The sequence below is a fragment of the Miniopterus natalensis genome, chromosome 8, assembly GCF_054644295.1.
Source record: "Miniopterus natalensis isolate mMinNat1 chromosome 8, mMinNat1.hap1, whole genome shotgun sequence".
NCBI lineage: Eukaryota > Metazoa > Chordata > Mammalia > Chiroptera > Miniopteridae > Miniopterus > Miniopterus natalensis.
In genome coordinates this window covers 70292422-70312233 of record NC_142088.1, presented here as the reverse complement: position 1 = coordinate 70312233, position 19812 = coordinate 70292422, and the positions used below count along the sequence as shown (strand labels likewise).

At 47.5% G+C, this 19812-nt stretch overlaps 1 protein-coding gene across 7 annotated transcripts in view; it reads right to left on the bottom strand.

The window, feature by feature from the left end:
• NCKAP5 (NCK associated protein 5) overlaps positions 1 to 19812 on the bottom strand; it is an 883253-nt gene that overhangs the window by 183555 nt on the left and 679886 nt on the right. For all 7 annotated transcript variants that reach the window (XM_087819892.1, XM_087819896.1, XM_087819894.1 and 4 more), the window contains one exon: positions 5470 to 5538. In XM_087819892.1, the coding sequence (XP_087676018.1) occupies positions 5470 to 5538 (69 nt within the window). The remainder of the gene's footprint in view (positions 1 to 5469; positions 5539 to 19812) is intronic.

The window sequence follows — 19812 nt, the reverse complement described above, 5'->3', positions numbered from 1 at the left end:
TAGTGTGACCCATAGGTGCCTGCGTTCTCTATAGTGTAACCCATAGGTGCCTGTGTTCTCTATAGTGTAACCCGCAGGTGCCTGCGTTCTCTATAGTGTAACCCGCAGGTGCCTGCGTTCTCTATAGTGTAACCCGCAGGTGCCTGCGTTCTCTATAGTGTGACCCACAGGTGCCTGCGTTCTCTATAGTGTAACCCATAGGTGCCTGTGTTCTCTATAGTGTAACCCGCAGGTGCCTGCGTTCTCTATAGTGTGACCCGCAGGTGCCTGCGTTCTCTATAGTGTGACCCGCAGGTGCCTGCGTTCTCTATAGTGTAACCCATAGGTGCCTGTGTTCTCTATAGTGTAACCCGCAGGTGCCTGCGTTCTCTATAGTGTGACCCGCAGGTGCCTGCGTTCTCTATAGTGTGACCCGCAGGTGCCTGCGTTCTCTATAGTGTAACCCGCAGGTGCCTGTGTTCTCTATAGTGTGACCCACAGGTGCCTGCGTTCTCTATAGTGTAACCCGCAGGTGCCTGCGTTCTCTATAGTGTAACCCGCAGGTGCCTGCGTTCTCTATAGTGTAACCCGCAGGTGCCTGTGTTCTCTATAGTGTAACCCGCAGGTGCCTGCGTTCTCTATAGTGTGACCCACAGGTGCCTGTGTTCTCTATAGTGTAACCCATAGGTGCCTGCGTTCTCTATAGTGTGACCCACAGGTGCCTGCGTTCTCTATAGTGTGACCCATAGGTGCCTGCGTTCTCTATAGTGTGACCCGCAGGTGCCTGCGTTCTCTATAGTGTGACCCATAGGTGCCTGCGTTCTCTATAGTGTGACCCGCAGGTGCCTGCGTTCTCTATAGTGTGACCCGCAGGTGCCTGCGTTCTCTATAGTGTGACCCGCAGGTGCCTGCGTTCTCTATAGTGTGACCCGCAGGTGCCTGCGTTCTCTATAGTGTGACCCGCAGGTGCCTGCGTTCTCTATAGTGTAACCCGCAGGTGCCTGTGTTCTCTATAGTGTAACCCGCAGGTGCCTGTGTTCTCTATAGTGTAACCCGCAGGTGCCTGCGTTCTCTATAGTGTAACCCGCAGGTGCCTGCGTTCTCTATAGTGTAACCCGCAGGTGCCTGCGTTCTCTATAGTGTAACCCACAGGTGCCTGCGTTCTCTATAGTGTGACCCACAGGTGCCTGCGTTCTCTATAGTGTAACCCACAGGTGCCTGCGTTCTCTATAGTGTGACCCGCAGGTGCCTGCGTTCTCTATAGTGTAACCCACAGGTGCCTGCGTTCTCTATAGTGTGACCCACAGGTGCCTGCGTTCTCTATAGTGTGACCCATAGGTGCCTGCGTTCTCTATAGTGTGACCCACAGGTGCCTGCGTTCTCTATAGTGTGACCCGCAGGTGCCTGCGTTCTCTATAGTGTGACCCGCAGGTGCCTGCGTTCTCTATAGTGTGACCCGCAGGTGCCTGCGTTCTCTATAGTGTGACCCGCAGGTGCCTGCGTTCTCTATAGTGTAACCCGCAGGTGCCTGCGTTCTCTATAGTGTAACCCGCAGGTGCCTGCGTTCTCTATAGTGTAACCCGCAGGTGCCTGTGTTCTCTATAGTGTAACCCGCAGGTGCCTGCGTTCTCTATAGTGTAACCCGCAGGTGCCTGCGTTCTCTATAGTGTAACCCGCAGGTGCCTGCGTTCTCTATAGTGTAACCCGCAGGTGCCTGCGTTCTCTATAGTGTAACCCACAGGTGCCTGCGTTCTCTATAGTGTGACCCACAGGTGCCTGCGTTCTCTATAGTGTAACCCACAGGTGCCTGCGTTCTCTATAGTGTGACCCGCAGGTGCCTGCGTTCTCTATAGTGTAACCCACAGGTGCCTGCGTTCTCTATAGTGTGACCCACAGGTGCCTGCGTTCTCTATAGTGTGACCCATAGGTGCCTGCGTTCTCTATAGTGTGACCCGCAGGTGCCTGCGTTCTCTATAGTGTGACCCGCAGGTGCCTGCGTTCTCTATAGTGTGACCCACAGGTGCCTGCGTTCTCTATAGTGTAACCCGCAGGTGCCTGCGTTCTCTATAGTGTAACCCACAGGTGCCTGCGTTCTCTATAGTGTAACCCGCAGGTGCCTGCGTTCTCTATAGTGTAACCCGCAGGTGCCTGCGTTCTCTATAGTGTAACCCATAGATGCCTGCGTTCTCTATAGTGTAACCCATAGATGCCTGCGTTCTCTATAGTGTAACCCGCAGGTGCCTGCGTTCTCTATAGTGTAACCCATAGGTGCCTGCGTTCTCTATAGTGTGACCCGCAGGTGCCTGCGTTCTCTATAGTGTGACCCGCAGGTGCCTGCGTTCTCTATAGTGTGACCCGCAGGTGCCTGCGTTCTCTATAGTGTAACCCGCAGGTGCCTGCGTTCTCTATAGTGTAACCCGCAGGTGCCTGCGTTCTCTATAGTGTAACCCGCAGGTGCCTGCGTTCTCTATAGTGTAACCCGCAGGTGCCTGCGTTCTCTATAGTGTAACCCGCAGGTGCCTGCGTTCTCTATAGTGTGACCCGCAGGTGCCTGCGTTCTCTATAGTGTAACCCACAGGTGCCTGCGTTCTCTATAGTGTGACCCACAGGTGCCTGCGTTCTCTATAGTGTAACCCACAGGTGCCTGCGTTCTCTATAGTGTGACCCGCAGGTGCCTGCGTTCTCTATAGTGTGACCCACAGGTGCCTGCGTTCTCTATAGTGTGACCCACAGGTGCCTGCGTTCTCTATAGTGTGACCCATAGGTGCCTGCGTTCTCTATAGTGTGACCCACAGGTGCCTGCGTTCTCTATAGTGTGACCCGCAGGTGCCTGCGTTCTCTATAGTGTGACCCGCAGGTGCCTGTGTTCTCTATAGTGTAACCCGCAGGTGCCTGTGTTCTCTATAGTGTAACCCACAGGTGCCTGCGTTCTCTATAGTGTGACCCACAGGTGCCTGTGTTCTCTATAGTGTAACCCATAGGTGCCTGCGTTCTCTATAGTGTAACCCATAGATGCCTGCGTTCTCTATAGTGTAACCCGCAGGTGCCTGCGTTCTCTATAGTGTAACCCATAGGTGCCTGCGTTCTCTATAGTGTGACCCGCAGGTGCCTGCGTTCTCTATAGTGTAACCCATAGATGCCTGCGTTCTCTATAGTGTAACCCATAGGTGCCTGCGTTCTCTATAGTGTAACCCATAGGTGCCTGCGTTCTCTATAGTGTAACCCGCAGGTGCCTGCGTTCTCTATAGTGTGACCCGCAGGTGCCTGCGTTCTCTATAGTGTGACCCGCAGGTGCCTGCGTTCTCTATAGTGTGACCCGCAGGTGCCTGCGTTCTCTATAGTGTGACCCGCAGGTGCCTGCGTTCTCTATAGTGTGACCCGCAGGTGCCTGCGTTCTCTATAGTGTGACCCGCAGGTGCCTGCGTTCTCTATAGTGTGACCCGCAGGTGCCTGCGTTCTCTATAGTGTGACCCGCAGGTGCCTGCGTTCTCTATAGTGTGACCCGCAGGTGCCTGCGTTCTCTATAGTGTGACCCGCAGGTGCCTGCGTTCTCTATAGTGTGACCCGCAGGTGCCTGCGTTCTCTATAGTGTGACCCGCAGGTGCCTGCGTTCTCTATAGTGTGACCCGCAGGTGCCTGCGTTCTCTATAGTGTGACCCGCAGGTGCCTGCGTTCTCTATAGTGTGACCCGCAGGTGCCTGCGTTCTCTATAGTGTGACCCACAGGTGCCTGCGTTCTCTATAGTGTGACCCACAGGTGCCTGTGTTCTCTATAGTGTAACCCGCAGGTGCCTGCGTTCTCTATAGTGTGACCCGCAGGTGCCTGCGTTCTCTATAGTGTGACCCGCAGGTGCCTGTGTTCTCTATAGTGTGACCCATAGGTGCCTGTGTTCTCTATAGTGTAACCCATAGGTGCCTGTGTTCTCTATAGTGTAACCCGCAGGTGCCTGTGTTCTCTATAGTGTGACCCGCAGGTGCCTGCGTTCTCTATAGTGTGACCCACAGGTGCCTGTGTTCTCTATAGTGTGACCCGCAGGTGCCTGCGTTCTCTATAGTGTGACCCGCAGGTGCCTGCGTTCTCTATAGTGTGACCCGCAGGTGCCTGCGTTCTCTATAGTGTGACCCGCAGGTGCCTGCGTTCTCTATAGTGTGACCCGCAGGTGCCTGCGTTCTCTATAGTGTGACCCGCAGGTGCCTGCGTTCTCTATAGTGTGACCCGCAGGTGCCTGCGTTCTCTATAGTGTGACCCGCAGGTGCCTGCGTTCTCTATAGTGTGACCCACAGGTGCCTGCGTTCTCTATAGTGTGACCCACAGGTGCCTGTGTTCTCTATAGTGTAACCCGCAGGTGCCTGCGTTCTCTATAGTGTGACCCGCAGGTGCCTGCGTTCTCTATAGTGTGACCCGCAGGTGCCTGTGTTCTCTATAGTGTGACCCATAGGTGCCTGCGTTCTCTATAGTGTGACCCACAGGTGCCTGTGTTCTCTATAGTGTGACCCACAGGTGCCTGTGTTCTCTATAGTGTAACCCATAGCCTTATGGGGTGGGGGACCGTCAGGGGAGGAAAGCAGAAAGAAGGGTCAAGAGGATTTTTGTTGGGAAAGGTTTTCCCAGTCCTGAGTGGGGAGAAAAAGACTGACGCTCTATTGCTAGTTCCCAAGGACGAGGTAATGGAACCCAGTTGAAGGCTGTTTTCTTATTTTAACATCTGTGTCAGCTATAGCGTAACAACTCTCAAACTGAATCCACTAGAAGGATACGTGCAAGTTTTATGGTACTGGGCAGACAACGAAGAAAGTCTTCCCATTAAATTAATAACTCCAGTCACCAGCAGAGTCCAGACGAGAGCTAGTGGGCCCTGCGAATGGCCAGTCTGGGCCGGATGGACGGCAGGACAGACGACAGGCTCCCTGCCGGCGGGTGGGGGGCGGCTCCGGGGAGACGGAGACGAGGCCCCGCGCAGTTCAGTTCCCCCGGCTCTGGGAATTCTGAGCCGCCCACCGCCGCTGCCTCCATCTCTTCATTATCATCAAGTAATGCTTCTCAGGTTTCCTCATCGTGGGTCCTGTCCTCCTCGATCCTCGCTTCCCTCTCTTCCTGGCTTGCTCTCCACCTGCTGATTTTTCGCTCTGGCTGACAAGGGGCGCATCGCCCCGCCCCGTCTGTCACCGGGTTTAGCGTTTTCAGGAATGACGTCCCGTCGCAGAGGAGACGCGGGCTGGCGTCGCACTTGCTGGACAGGGGAATTCGTCACCCGGCAAAGCGCACCCCAGCCGTGCCCCAAGAACAGCAAACGATACGGGAGGGAATTCACAGCTGCCTGTGGAATGGGACAGGGACAGGGGGAGGAGGGGGGCGACGGGGAGGGACTGGGACCGTCCTGCTCCGTGTGCACGGTCACAACCTTCCTTGGAGGAAAAACACGCATTAAGACCCAACCGAGGAAATTCTGGACAGCGCGGCCCACAGGGAGGAGCTCCCCACTCCACTCACCTCGTCCAGGCATCTCTCATATTGCTCCCTTTGGTTCTCATTTTCCAAAGCCAGTGCCGAGTTCTCTGCCTGCAGCAAGGTACAAAAACAATACAAATCAATCAACGCAGCGCTGTATGATGTGACAACACAGTCAGTACAGTTACTGAGCACACCTCCTCAGGATCCAAGGCAACCTTTGAGAAGAGCCTCTGACAAGTTCGCTTTAAGTACTATTATAAATATCTCAGGGATGGCTTCTGTCTTACCCTGTTTCACAGAAATACATTACTACCGAAAGGAACGAGGGACTTGATATTCTGGACAGGTAGGAATCAGATCACGGCCTGAAGTGAGAGTGTTCTATAAAAAGATTACGACGTTTATTTCGTTCCATGAAAATGTAATTGTAGGAATGTCTTAAGCCACTTCCTTAAGACCTGTCACAGCTTCACCGCGCAGGATTTGTGTAGGCCACGGAGAAGAACCTCAGGCAGACGCACAGAAACACAATTCCGAATGCAAACTATGCATGCTGTTTTTCTGGTTAATCGATATTTGAACATAAGAATATAATGAGAAATTTAAGAATTAGATTATACTTAAGAGTCCTTCTCCCTGTCTCTCTCACTTCAGAATAACGGCTTTTCTGCTCCTCGGAGCCACGTGGCTATCTGAATGCTATATTGATTACTGTAAGGTACCAGGTTAAATATGGTTCCTAGGTTGCTACGGGGAATAATAAGGGAAAAAGTAATCATAATAAGCATGTTAGTTTCCAGAGGAGCATGACGGGGTGGCATAGGAGCCTCTGCATCCAGTGACCCGGGTCCACTCCCGTCACTGCTGGCCCCAACCTGAATTCCGAATTGTGCCAGTTAACCCTTCCCATGGTTGGGACAGTGACCACTCGCCCCTCCCCGAAGCAAGTGTGGCTCTGCCAACCCCTTCCCTGCAACCTCCTGGACATTTTGGGGGGCAGGGAAATGTAGCGCTCTGAAACAATTCTTTCAAAATTATGGTTTAATTTTTAGGTGGTACATAGATCAACAATTTTCCTTTATAGTTTCTTCCTACCAATTATTTAAAAAAAATTGTATTTGGAGATAATTTAAAAGGTACAAATGATCTGCAAGAATACTATGAAGTGCTACCCCCCCCCCCCAGGGTCACCAGCTGTCACCTTGTGCTACATGTGCTAGCTCACTCTCGTTCCGTCAGGTTTCCCTGCAACTGGAGGGTACATTACAGACATGCTGCTCTTTACCTTAAATGCCCGTGTGCTTCCTCATGACAAAGACACTCTCCTATATCACCACAGCTTAGTTTCCAAATTCAGGAAATACAACATTAACACGGTGTCACAATCAAATCTATAATCCTCATTTCAATTTCATCCATTGTCCCAGAAATGTCATTATAGCCCATTTCTTCCTGTTCAGAGTCCCATCCAGGGTCATGCATTGCATCTATGTGTCATTCACCCAGGATCCTTTAATCTGGAACAGTTCCTTTGTCTTTCATGCTATCAACTCACCCTTCCCTCCCTTCCTTCTCCCTTTTTGCCTTCACAACCACATTTCCAAACAGCACCTCCCTTTTTCTCTTTGCTCCCCAAACACCCCCTCCCTGACCCAGCCACCTCAGCCCCGAACACTTGCGAGCCATGCCCAGAGCCACCCTGGGAACCGGCCGTCTCCACCTGTGTCAGGGCTGAGCACGTGCTGTGGGACCCTCTCCTCCGGGACTGCGTTCCCCACACCCTCTGCTGCCACCCTCCAGGACGTGCGAGCTCATAGCCACAGTTCTGTGAGTATCTGGTATTTATTTTTCTACCTACAGGGCTTTGAAGTTGTACTGCTTTCTGGGAACACAGGAGGTGTGGTTATGCGTGGTTTTGTGTTCCTGATGATTTGAATGTGTGGCTTTTTGTGTGTGTTTTTTTTTTGGGGGGGAGTTTTTTGGCAGATGTATCATAAGTTTCAGATTTAGGCCAGTTTGCAGCTCAGCAGTGAAACTCGGGTGAGGTGACTGAACTAAGACGGGACACGAGAGCTGAGGCAACGTGCTGAGGGATCTGTTTGGTTGTGTTCTTGCCCTAGATCCTCTGGGCCTTACTCATAGTTTGAGGACCAGGATTTAAACTTGTTTCTTCTTCAGGTTTCAGTTCTAATCCTGGGCTTTGATCTCGTCCCTCTGGGCTCAAATCCCTGTTTCAGCAGCACCCCTGACATTTCTGTCCCTGAGATGAGACTTTGCCATGTTTTTCCATTCCCCTCAAGGACGGCCACCGGCCACACAGCCCGATGCCCCTACCTTCACGCCGATCCTCTGAACTTTTAAAGGGTTGGTTATGCACAGACCGCTGTTTCTCTTCACCCCCACCTCTGGCTTTATTTTAAAAAGCTAGACCAAAAGCTTTTCTGGCCCGTTGCTGTTTCCTTCAGGACTGCTCCGGCTGTCACACTGAAGCTGCCCTGCACCCGCGGCTGCTATAGCCTCTGCTTTCCTTACTCTCCAGGCGGCGGGCTGGGCCCAGGTTTGTTTCCTTCCACTGCCGTTTACCTCGCAGTACCGGCTCGTGCAACCTTCAGGACCTCATTCGGCCTTGCTGGCTTTACAGTTCCTCAGCTGATGGACAAAGGAAACAACCTCGCCAATCTACAAGGTCACTTCCAGTTCAAATATTCTGACACCGCGATACCAGGGAAAGCGCTGGAATTCCGATTCTATAAACCTTCTGCTTTCTGAAGAGAAATGTAGCTTTTGGAAGTCTGCTTGTTTTAGGAAGGCGACGGCATGAAGGGTAATGGGAGGGGAAAAAGGAGAGAATGGCAATGCAGGTTTACATTGTTTTCACTTTAAATGTCTTGGGGAAAATAGGCAAGGAAATAAAGCTGAAAATGAGAATTAACATGAGATGTCTGTATCTTGCTCCTACCCACAATATCACATCGCAATAACACTACCTTCGATCGGCTCGGATAATTACCGTCATTACACCGTTTACGTTGCTTGCCTCACATTTACAGCTCTGACAATCTATTACAGACAAGTAAATTAAATACCTAAAGGGTGCTGGTGAAGACACAATAGTCACATTTACGGCTAATGTGCTCAGTTACAGAGACCAATCTAATTGATATAATCCTACACATCCTAGGGGACAAGGGAGATATTAACAATTATGCCAGTGAAGTTAAAATAATCTTGAATTCGTGATTTTCTTTAATCCATTTGCATTTATTAGAAATTCAGGATTAACCTGCTACCGGCATGAGACAACAGGGGGGGAAAGCAAGAAATGAAACCCCTTAATTAAATGTGATTTAAAGAGACAGTGAACATTTGTATTGTAGGAATGGGACAGGATAAGGCAGGGAGGGACAGAGAAAATGCAGGTGTCACTACTGAGAGTTATGGAAATGACAACACAGGTCTTCTCCAGCGTGATTAAGGATGTTACTAAACCAGCACGCCCAGGGGATGCAATTAGAGCGCTCATGTGAGCACAGCAGTGGGTCTGTGTCCTGTTTTTATTCTGCAGCAAGCAAGACCTGTGCCAGACCGAGTCCACAGCAGAGGATCTCCCGCTCTGCGCGGTTTCCCCGTGACTCCCGATTTAGGGATCTAAATATGCTTCTGATTTCATCTTTATAATGGTTTCAAGCTCTTTTTGTACATCTTTTTGCTGCGTGGGGCACATGCCATCTGTCACGTCAGGCCCCACCCACCTCTCTCTGAAGGTCCAGTTCTTGTCCCCAGGCTGCACCCTCCATCTGCCCCCCTAGCCTGGGACATGCTTCACTTCCCCCTTGGCCTCCGGTATTCTACCAATTTTGTTGTGGTCTGGCTCAGATCTGAACCTAATACTCAAATGGGGGGATATATCTAAATTTTAAAAAGTCATTTCAGATGTGCAAAAGGAGTTTGAAACCATTACAAAGAATTTCCCGACTCCCTTCACTCCGACACCCCAAGGGTTACCTGTTTCACCGCTCCTGCTTTATCATTGGTTTTATACCTGTCTAGAACCCGAGACATTTTACAAAAGTCAAGAACATTGTGAGGTACAGACATGATGTCCCTTTACCCCTTAATATTGCGAAGTGTGTTTTCTAAAAAATACATTTTCTTACATAACCAAAATATGTAGTTATCAAATACAAGACATTAACTATGATTCCACACCTGCTCTCTACAGACCTTGCTCAGGTTTCCCCGTTATCCCTCTAATGTTCTTATCGAGCCCAGGTGCTGATCCAGATCCCCAGGGCCGCATGTAGTCATCATTTCTCTGTAGTATCCCGTGAGATGAAGCGTTCCTTGGTCTTTCATGACCTTGACATTTGTGCAAGAGTACAGGCTGGTTATTTTGTAGAATTTCCTTTAATTTGAGTTTGATGTTTCTTTATGGTTAGATTAAGTATTTTTGGCAAGAATACTATAGCAGTAATGTTGTGTCCTTCTCAGTACATAATATCATGAGGCACATGCTACCGATTCATCCCATTACTAGTATGTTAACTTCTATCACTTGGTTAGGTTAGGATCTGTCAGATTTCTCTACTAAAAAGTTATCAATTTCCCTTTGTAATCAGTAAATATCTTCCAGAAAGTTACTTTAAAATGATGTAAATATGCAAAGTTTTTCAGTCTGTGCACATATCTGAATATCCACATTTTTATTCATTAATTTTAGTGTCTATAATTTTTAGCTTAAAACTATTATTTCAGTGGTGATTACCAAATAGTGATTATTATTTTTTATTATTATTATTTTAATATGTCTTAATTGATTTCAGAGAGAGGAAAAAAGAGGGAGAGAGAGAGAGAGAAACATCAGTGATGGGGGAGTCATTAATCAGCTGCCTCCTGCACGCCCCCTACTGGGGATCGAGCCTGCAACCTGGGCATGTGCCCTGACAGGGAATCGAACTGTGACCTTCTGGTTTACAGGTCAACACTCACTGAGCCATGCTGACTGGGCGAAAGTGTCTTATATTTTAACAATTAATTATAATGCTTTCAATTGAAGTTAAGAGTTTTATGAATATTAATAGTCTTCTCCAGCTGCACTGTAAGCCCTTTGAGACAGGGATCATAACTTTTATGCCTCTTTTCAAAAACTAAGATTAAATTGAGTTCATTTTTATTATAGTTTTAGGTGAGTACTAACACTCATTTTGATATTTATATTTACTTAATATCGATGAGTTTGTGCAAGGAATACATTAGGCACTTTTACTCGTGTCCTCTTAGTGGTGGACATACACACACGTGGATAAGTTCTGATGTATCTTTTTTTTAATATAATAGATAAATGAGAAATTAAACAGGTGATAAATAATTTTTACTCCTGGAATGTCTCAAAACTAATTTGATTTATTTACATGGTGTCTATAGTTTCCAAGCAAAAAACTGCATTTGTCATCTGCCACATTTTGACAACTGGCGGAATATTTAAAGTTTCTACTTCTCTATACTAAGCAGCATGGGAGACTGAGTTGTAAATGTTAAGTGCACTCGTCACCAGCATCGTCATCGTGGTAGATTAAAGATGGCTGCAGATGCTTTATGATGCATCTCCTTGGAACTGGGCTGGCCTCACTGACTTGCTTGACCAGTAGAATGTGACTAAAATGTCACTTTTGAGACTTCCAAGGCTAGACCATGAGTTTTTCAGATTCCACCTTGCACACTAGCTCTTGGAGTCTTGAACTGCCCTGTAAGAAGTCTGGTATCTTGAAGTGGTGCCAAGCCCACGCCACATGGAGAGGCCCTGCAGGGTCAGATGCCTTGTGGAGAGTGACAGGCACAGAGCACCAAGATCCGGACATGTGAATGAAGAAGCTGCCTTGGAAATGGATCTTCCAGCTCCAGCCGACACCACAGGAGCTGGAGCTGACCCATCCAGCTGTGTCCTTTCTAAATTTCTGACCCACAGAATTGTGAGAAAAATCAAAGTCGTTTTAAACCTCAACGTTTTGGGGTTGTTGGTTACATAGCAATAGATAACTAGGACAGACATATTTAGGAGACAGGCAGGATATAAAAACACAGAGGCTACCACAAAGAAAGAAAGAGTCTAGTAGAAGAAATAAATTAATTTCTCACATTGAGAGCTGTAATGCAACAGGATCAGAGGGAAAAATTAACTAATTCTGGGTGAAGTAGGAAAGATGTTCCGTGAAGAGGTGAGCTTGACCTTTGGTTAAGCCTACTCAACAGGCATTCAAAACAACAACAAAGTCCTCATTAAAATGAATGAAAATCATATACGTCTGGACGAAGTACTAATGCGACGACATCTGGCTCGTACTATCAAAATACAAATTACCCAACCACGCTAGAAAGTGGATCATGTCAGACGGAAGCCCATACCCACTGCAGGGAAAGTCTTGGGTTCAAGAATGATGAAAAAGGGCAAACAAAGGTGCAAACAAAAGCGTTAGAAAGTGAGCAGGGGTGGGGGGGAAGGCGGAGGGATGTCCTCTGAAGGAAAAAAGAGAAAAAGAGAAGAAAAAGTCCAATTCATAATAACAAAAAGGTTGCATCGCTACAACTAATGCTGGTGATTCTCAGAACGGCATCTTCTCAGCTTGATGGAAACCCTTCAGCACAGCAAAGAGAGGCAAGAAGGTTGGGGGAAAGGTGTTCCTCTAAAATCACGGTTTATCCCAACGGTGTGCTTCTTGTTTGCTGGTTTTTTAACCTTCACCCAAGGATTTTTTTTTTTCCCATTGCTTTTCAGAAAGAGTGAGAAAGAGTGAGAAAGAGAGAGTGGAGAAGAGAGAAACATCGATGTGAGAGGGACATATCGATTGGTTGCCTGCCCCACATGCCCCATTTGGGGCGGGGGATGGAGCCTGCAACCAAGGTACATGCCCTTGGTTGGAATCGAACCCAGGACCCTTCAGTCTGTGGGCTGATGCTCTAATCACTGAGCCAAACCCGCCAGGGCCAAGGTGTGGTTCTTTATGATTGCCTCCCTGACCCAGAGTCCTGCGGTGCTTTGTTTAAATAACTCACTTGCCACCTACAGTGCCCCTTTAACAACTTTAGACTGTGGGCCATGGGACTTTAGATTCAGCCTTTCCAGGAAAACACAGAGATCCCCCAAGCCCCCTAACTCCATGGGCATCTGTTCTGTTTTGAAAGCTGTCTCAGCTCATTATGAGGAGAAAGACTCATGGGAGGGGCTAAGCGTGCCATCAAGCAGGCCAGGCCACCTGAGCACGTGCTTTTTAATCTAATAGAGTGACAGAAAGCCTGAGTACAAAGGACACCAAGAGCAGGACCTATGTATTGAGTCTCCTTCTCTTTATCATCGCCAAATAAAATGGATGGGGTCTCTGGATCATTCATCTTATCATGTGTGGTCACTGTAATGGCTGTGTGGGGAACAGCGGGCGTTTCCCACAGGCTGTATTGAAAAGCTATATAGTCTCCACACCCAGGCAGTGTCTGGGGCTGCTGCGCATCTTGGGGGCAAATTTTGTCATCCTGGAAAATTTCAGGAAATAATTACAAGCTTTGGTCATCCACCACAGGAATAAATATAGGCACACGTGTGCCACCTACATGCACAGACATGATCTTAAAATGTCCTTGTTCTTGCACTCAATAGGCCTTAGGAATGCCCACCAAGTCCAGGCCCAGCACAGGGCATAGGGACCCAAATCCAAGCCAAATGGCAACCCTGTGTAACGGAGTTCAGTATCCCATGCAACGAGAACATCTCATGCAGGACCTGTCCACAGGTTTGGTTTTGAAGAGTGGACTAGAAAACACTTCACAATGAAACCTCTGTGGACTTCCAGAATTTAAACCCTTGGATGGAGCTTTGGTCCAGGGGTTTGCAAATCTGAGTGTGTATCTGAGTGTGCTGGCGAGGTCACAGGTTGTTGGGCACCGGCAGTGTTTGGATTCAGCGTATCCAGGGCAGGATCTGGGACCGTGCATCTCCCACAAGCTCCCAGGTGATGCTGATGTAGATGGTCCAGGGCTACACTTTGAGAACCTGTGCTTCAGATGGATCAGCTTCAGAATGAAGGCCACTGTCACCCCTGCAGCACCCAGGCTATCATCTTCTTTGAACAGTTCAGGAGTTTTTTACTGATTCTCTGGACCTGGAAGTAGCCCCATATTTGTCATTTCCACCAGAAGCCTTCACAGATCTCTTGAGGTGCAGGAGGTGGCTGCTCTCTGCTCCCACAATGCATTACCTGTGTGTTTCAGTAGAGCGCCTGTCATGAAGACATTCACTCAGACAGATTAAAAACATACAATTTTTTGCTTTGATTTCTCTTATTGTTTACAAGCCTGCCTCTTTCCCCTACGACAGACAGTGTGCGCGCGTGTGCATGTTTGTATAGAACAGAAAAAAAATGTGCGTGATTTGGAAAAATATTATTTGATATTGAATTATATCAGGAAAATAACAAAAGGTAATGCTTTCATAATACAGAAAAGACAGCTTGGTAATTTTCTCGCCTCTGGGGAGACACTGGGAAGAAATCTACATGTGGAGTTAGGGGGTTGCAGAGTAGAAGAATCAGTCATCCTAGGAGGGGAGCATAAGTTCCAATGGAGGTCACAGGGCACCTTTTTAATTTCCTTTTTGCTCTTATTTTTCATAATGGAAAGAGGTCTGGTCTTTGAAGTCAGGTAAGTGTTTGTTTTGATCTTGGTGCTGCCTCTTGCCTGCCCTTACCTCAGGCAAGTCACTTGGACTCTTTGAGCCCTCTCCTCCTCGGTAAACAGGAGTGCTAACAAATGCCCATCACTCTCCAGGGGCTGAATGAGAGGCATGTAAACCGTATCAAAGGGAGCTGGCCCACGACAGGATTCGATCAATGTCGCTTTCCTTCTGCTCTCTGAAAAACAACTCCCGCCTGAAAGCCCGCAGCTCCCCCAGGATGGAAGCTGTCCTGCTGACTGCGGAGATTTCAGCCAAGGGAAGGGCAACCTCAGAGCCGCGTGTCCTGAACAACCGCACAGGTGGGTTAGCTTCAGGCGCTGGCCCCTTCCACCTGCACGCCCCCTTTTCTATCCTTGCCCCTCACTTCTCTCTCAACTTTATTCCCTCCTCCAGGTGCCCACTGGCCAACTACGTGCCTACAGGAACCCCGGCCTGGCCCGCAGGAAGGAAGCACACCCTAATTCACATTACGATTCAAGGCTGATAGATAAAGCAAGGGGAGGCCTTGCATTTCATGGGTGGATTAAGGAGTCTAATTGCAACATTGTAGGAGTGAGAAAGCGGGAAGGTTTGTAGGGTGCAGGATGAGCTGGGACAGGGCACTGCTTTTCACCTCAGAATCATTAAAAATGACCGCCTGGTAAGACTTAGAAGTACTCGATCATGATAACCTCCACCATGTCGTAGGGTAGCTAAAGGGAACGGGGTGCTACTCACAGTCCTTCCCAAACTGATACATAAAACAGTCGCCTGTCTGATTTGTGGATGCCACTAACCCAAGTGCCTTCCCTCAGGCTCCATAGCACCTTGCCCGCCCCTTGGTTACAGCACCCACCACCCCGTTTGCTCTTTGAAGGTCTGCACTGTTATTTTCCCACATCCTGCACTGCGCCTGAACACAGGAGGCACCCGGGCCATTTATAATTCTGACCCTTTCCATATACATTTCTTGCCTCCCAGGGATGTGGACTGTAGCTAGAATTATAAAAAGAAATAGTATTGGTTTAGGGAGATGGATGCTTCTGTTTTACACATCTAAGATTCTGTTTCTTGATTTACTCAGACTTATTTTGCAAACCCTTGCCCATTGCAAAGGCCATCAGTCTGACATTTTGGCAAATCATCAGTTACTGGTCCCATTCCCACTGTCCCAACATTATAAACAAAAATGAAAAAGTCCAAGTACATCCTTCAGACTGACACGAGGCTGAATAACAAATCAGCCTGAGGCAGACACAGGTGGACACAGTGGCACGTGGGCCTAAAAGAGGAGATGCCCACACCAGCCTCCCAGTGGCTAGATCACATCCTCACCTCCTCAAAACAACAAACTCCTCTCCAGGAGCATGCTGCCAGATGTTTAACAACGGCTCTTTGGGAGAGAAGAGCCTGTTTGGTTCTACTCCAGTTCTCATGGTGTAAATGCTTCCAGCAGGACTGATTTCAAGCTACCACACAGCTAGAGAGACACAGAAGCCTACCACCATAGTATCCCCACCATATAGGATATAGAGCTCAGATAATAGTACAATGTTATAAAGTAATTAGAAGTGAAGAGCTTTGAGTGTGTATTACCTTGTCTTTAATTAAATGTAAATTGATATAATTTAATTAATAATAATTGTTATGTTTAAATAGGCTCACAAAATTCTTGCAAAAGGAACAACTAGCTCTCAGAAGCTGGTGTGTGCTGGCTTCCGCACACCAATGCTCCTCTCTACCAAAGAGTTTGAGAGAAGCTCTCAGATGGTGTAAACGCCCATTTATATCTGCTGATACCAAGGGTTTAGTGACTGTGCTCTGCTTGGAATTTCATCCAGAGGTTGACTTGACCTACGGAGACCATCAGGCCTCAGCTTGGATGCCTGTCCCAGCTCCACTCTCTTCCTAACATCTGTTTGTACAAGTTGGTTTGGGAAACTCAAGATAAAGCACCACAAAGCGTTAGTACACATACCTTCTCCCTCATCAATGAGGTTGCTGCCTTTGTCGCTACCCTTGCTAAAGTGGATTAACCTGGCCACCCCTCCCCTGCGACTCCTCACTCCCTCTCCCCCCTGCCCCCTCACCCCCACCCCTAACTGAAAAAGGAATATGCATCTATTCACCTGTGCTTGGGAATCAGGCTTGTGTGGACTCAGGGAGGTGAAGATTTGTGTGTTTGACAAGTTAGTGTTTTTAATGACAGGTATAAAAATTTCATTATTCCAAACATTTATTAGGTCCCTGAGAGGGTGATAAGTCTTTAATAGAAGGGAGAGCAAAGTGAGATAATAGTGTTATGGGAGATTTTTAGAAAGAAGTCTGTTGCTTTGCCATGTAATATTTTTCCTTCCAACAGAAAAGACAAAATCATTACCAATGTATAACTTATTCTTTTTTTTTTTTTTTAATATATCTTTACTGATTTCAGAGAGAAGAAAGGAGAGAGAGAGAGAGAGAGAGAGAGAAACATCAATGATGAGAGAGTCATTGATCAGCTGCAGCCCACAACCCGGGGATGTGCCCTGACCGGGAATCGAACCCTGATCGCCTGGATCCGAGGTCGACGCTCAACTGCTGAGCCACGCCCGGCCTGACTATAACTTATTCTTAAGCAAGGTATGCCAGCCATGCATTGACCCCTCTCCCCTTCTTTCAATTGTTTGCATGTTTTCATGAAACCTTTTAGTTCAGCGATGCCATAGCTCACTCTACCTCTCCCTATTCTCTTCAGGGGAGAATACTGCCCCTTTGCTTATGAACTCACAGGGAAAATGGTATTAAGTTTGGGAGATTGTGATTAAACTTCATTATAAGGCATAATCTTTGGCCTTTCCACTCAGGACAACTGTCTTTCCAGTGGGTGGAGTCGACGGACAATGAGAGTCAATGGAAGGCAGCCTTCACCCTGCTCCCCATTTCTATCTGTCTCCAACATGAGCAGGTGACAGCAGCTCAGGAGCACCCTGGGCACTCGATCTCTGCCTTTCTGCAAGGGCAGTGCAAAAGTGTCATGGAGTACTGAAGTGTCTCAGTACAATTTAGTTTCCCTCTTGCCTTTAGCTGAAACTACAAGGACATGAGCAAACCCCTTGACTTACTTCCCTCATTTGGTGTCTAAAACTTCCACCGGGGTTAAAAAATCTAAATAAGATCTGGCCATGAGAGAGGAGTTACCCTTGAACTTCTAGTTTTCAAAATATTCAGTTTTGAAGAATTAATTAGTTCAGTTTTGTATATTTGAGATGTGAGGGTAACAAGTGGACGAGAGTGATCCAGGAGTTGGAAAAGTGGATCTAACTTAAGACAGAGCCAGTGCTAGAGTTACTGCTGTAGCTGAGACAGAGAAAGCAAGTGTGCTGAGGGAAATGAGGATGGTGACAGTGAGTTATCGCGTACTGATGACTACTGTGCACCAGGCTCTGGGCTCAGCACTGAATACACCTCATATAATTCCTACAGCTGCACTGAGGAGAGATGGTCATTATCCCCATTTCACAGGGGAGCAAGCTGAGGCTCCGGGAGGCCGAGTGGCTTTCTTCAGGTCATACAGACCCAACTGAATCAAAAGTACTCTAAACCGCTGAGTAAACTTCTTATCATTCAGGACTTTCCACTGTTTTGCTATAATGAAATTATGTGAAACTAAATTCCCTCCTGGAAACCACATTCCCTGTTTGCAAGTCTAAGAGCTAAGAGGGGTGGGTGAGTTTCCATTTCTCTCTAGAGAATGGGCAGGGAGCAGGATGCACTTTGAAAACTCTGGGAGAAAAGGAAAACTCACCCACCCCTCTTAGCTCTTAGACTTGCAAACAGGGAATTGTCCTGGGTGGCTTTGTGTGGGGGAGTGGATAGGAGTCGGCCGATATTTTTAAGCAGTTAGGGCCCTGAGGTGCTAAGTGATGAGGGGAGCTGAAACGTAATTCTTTATTGAGGTCTAGATCAAAGAAGAGTAAACACCTTGGCTTACAGCTCAGCTCAGGTGCCATAATAGACATGCAGGATGCGAAGTTGGCAGCCACCAATTTTATTTCAAGTTTTTCTATTTGACTTATATACCATTTTCCCAAGATAATATCGAGTCACTGTGCACACTGTGTACTTACCCGGTGATGTAGTAAGGGGGTATCTGGTACCTAGATGGTGTCTCACAGAGATATTTTCAGCATAGTGTGATATCAAGAGAGCTGACTTTTTAGTTGTAGTTTGATGGTTTTAAAAACATTTCCAGCAGCAGGAAGTGGGAGAGAAAACAGCTAGGAACGGGTGACCTCAAGCTCTGGCATTAGCTGCTGTGTGACACTGATCATGCCACTGAACATCTGTTGGCTTTATTGTTTCTCCTAATCCTACTAGACCAGGTTTTCTTGAAGTCTTTACCAGCTATAAATCTCAGATTAAAAAATGTGTATAGTAATTATCCAAGAAAATAATCATGAACTCATGATTTTTAAGAGATAGAGAGGATCATACTTTAACTTCTGTTACAACCATAATTTTTACAAAAGCTACATATATGGTGCTCCCTTGTTTCCTCTGAGTCCATGAGAGGGTCACCCAACTTCCACCAGAACTCACAAAGCCTAGCTGGCCTCATTTCTCTACCCCAGACTTTGATGCAATCTGTTGAGCAGAGAGAAGCGTAACCAAACCAGAATGAAGGCCCATTAAGACAAACAGGGAGGAAATGCCGGGCTGTGCACAGCAAAGCTCATTTCCATGTCTCAACAGATGGCTCGGAAAACAATGTCTTGTTGATCTGGTTAGAACAAATTATACACAAGGAACTCTTCTCCATAATGAGAGAGCATGTATGCAGTTATCTCTGTGTGTGTACAGAGCATATGCCAACCCTGCAGGCAAGGGAGCCACTCAAGCGCAGCCGGAGCACCGGCGAGAGTCCCGTCAACAGAGGCCTACCTTGGGTCAAAGGTAATCGGCGGTGACACATGAAGCTAGGAACAGGGACCGGGCTGCCTGGAGACGAACAGGGTACGAGCGCTGTTCTAATGTTAACGCCTGTTGCATCTATATCATTTCCATTCGCTATCATGTCGGTGAACTCCAGGAGCACTTTCTTTGCAACTTGTATAACATTTTGTTCAGATTTTACTGATAAGGCTTGTGAGCCAATCAAATAATGTTTGGGATCCTGAGTGCCACTGGTCTCATCCTTGAAACAAACTGGATGAAACAAAAAGATGGTAACTGAAAAAGACCAAACCAACACACACACACACACACACACACACACACACACACACACACACACACAAACTAGGGTTTCTCAGCCTCAGCACTACTGACATTTGGGGTCAGGTAATCCTTTGTTTGGGGGGCTGTCCTGAGCATTACAGAATGTTTAGCAGCATCCCTGGCCTCCACCCACCATATATACCAATAGCATCCCCCTCACCCAGTTTGGACGCCGAAGTTTAGACTTTGCCAAATGTCCTGTGGAAGGGATGCACATATATGCACACATTTGCGTGTGTGCGCGCACATATTCATACATATGTATGAATGACATCACACCGATGCTTGCTTGCACAACACTTTCAACTTCATGTATAAATTTTATGTACTTTAAGAGTGAGAAGACTGGAATATCAGGTGTAACCATGTAATTTGATAGATTAAGGAAAGAAACTGCAGCCCAGAGCTGTACACTAACGGCC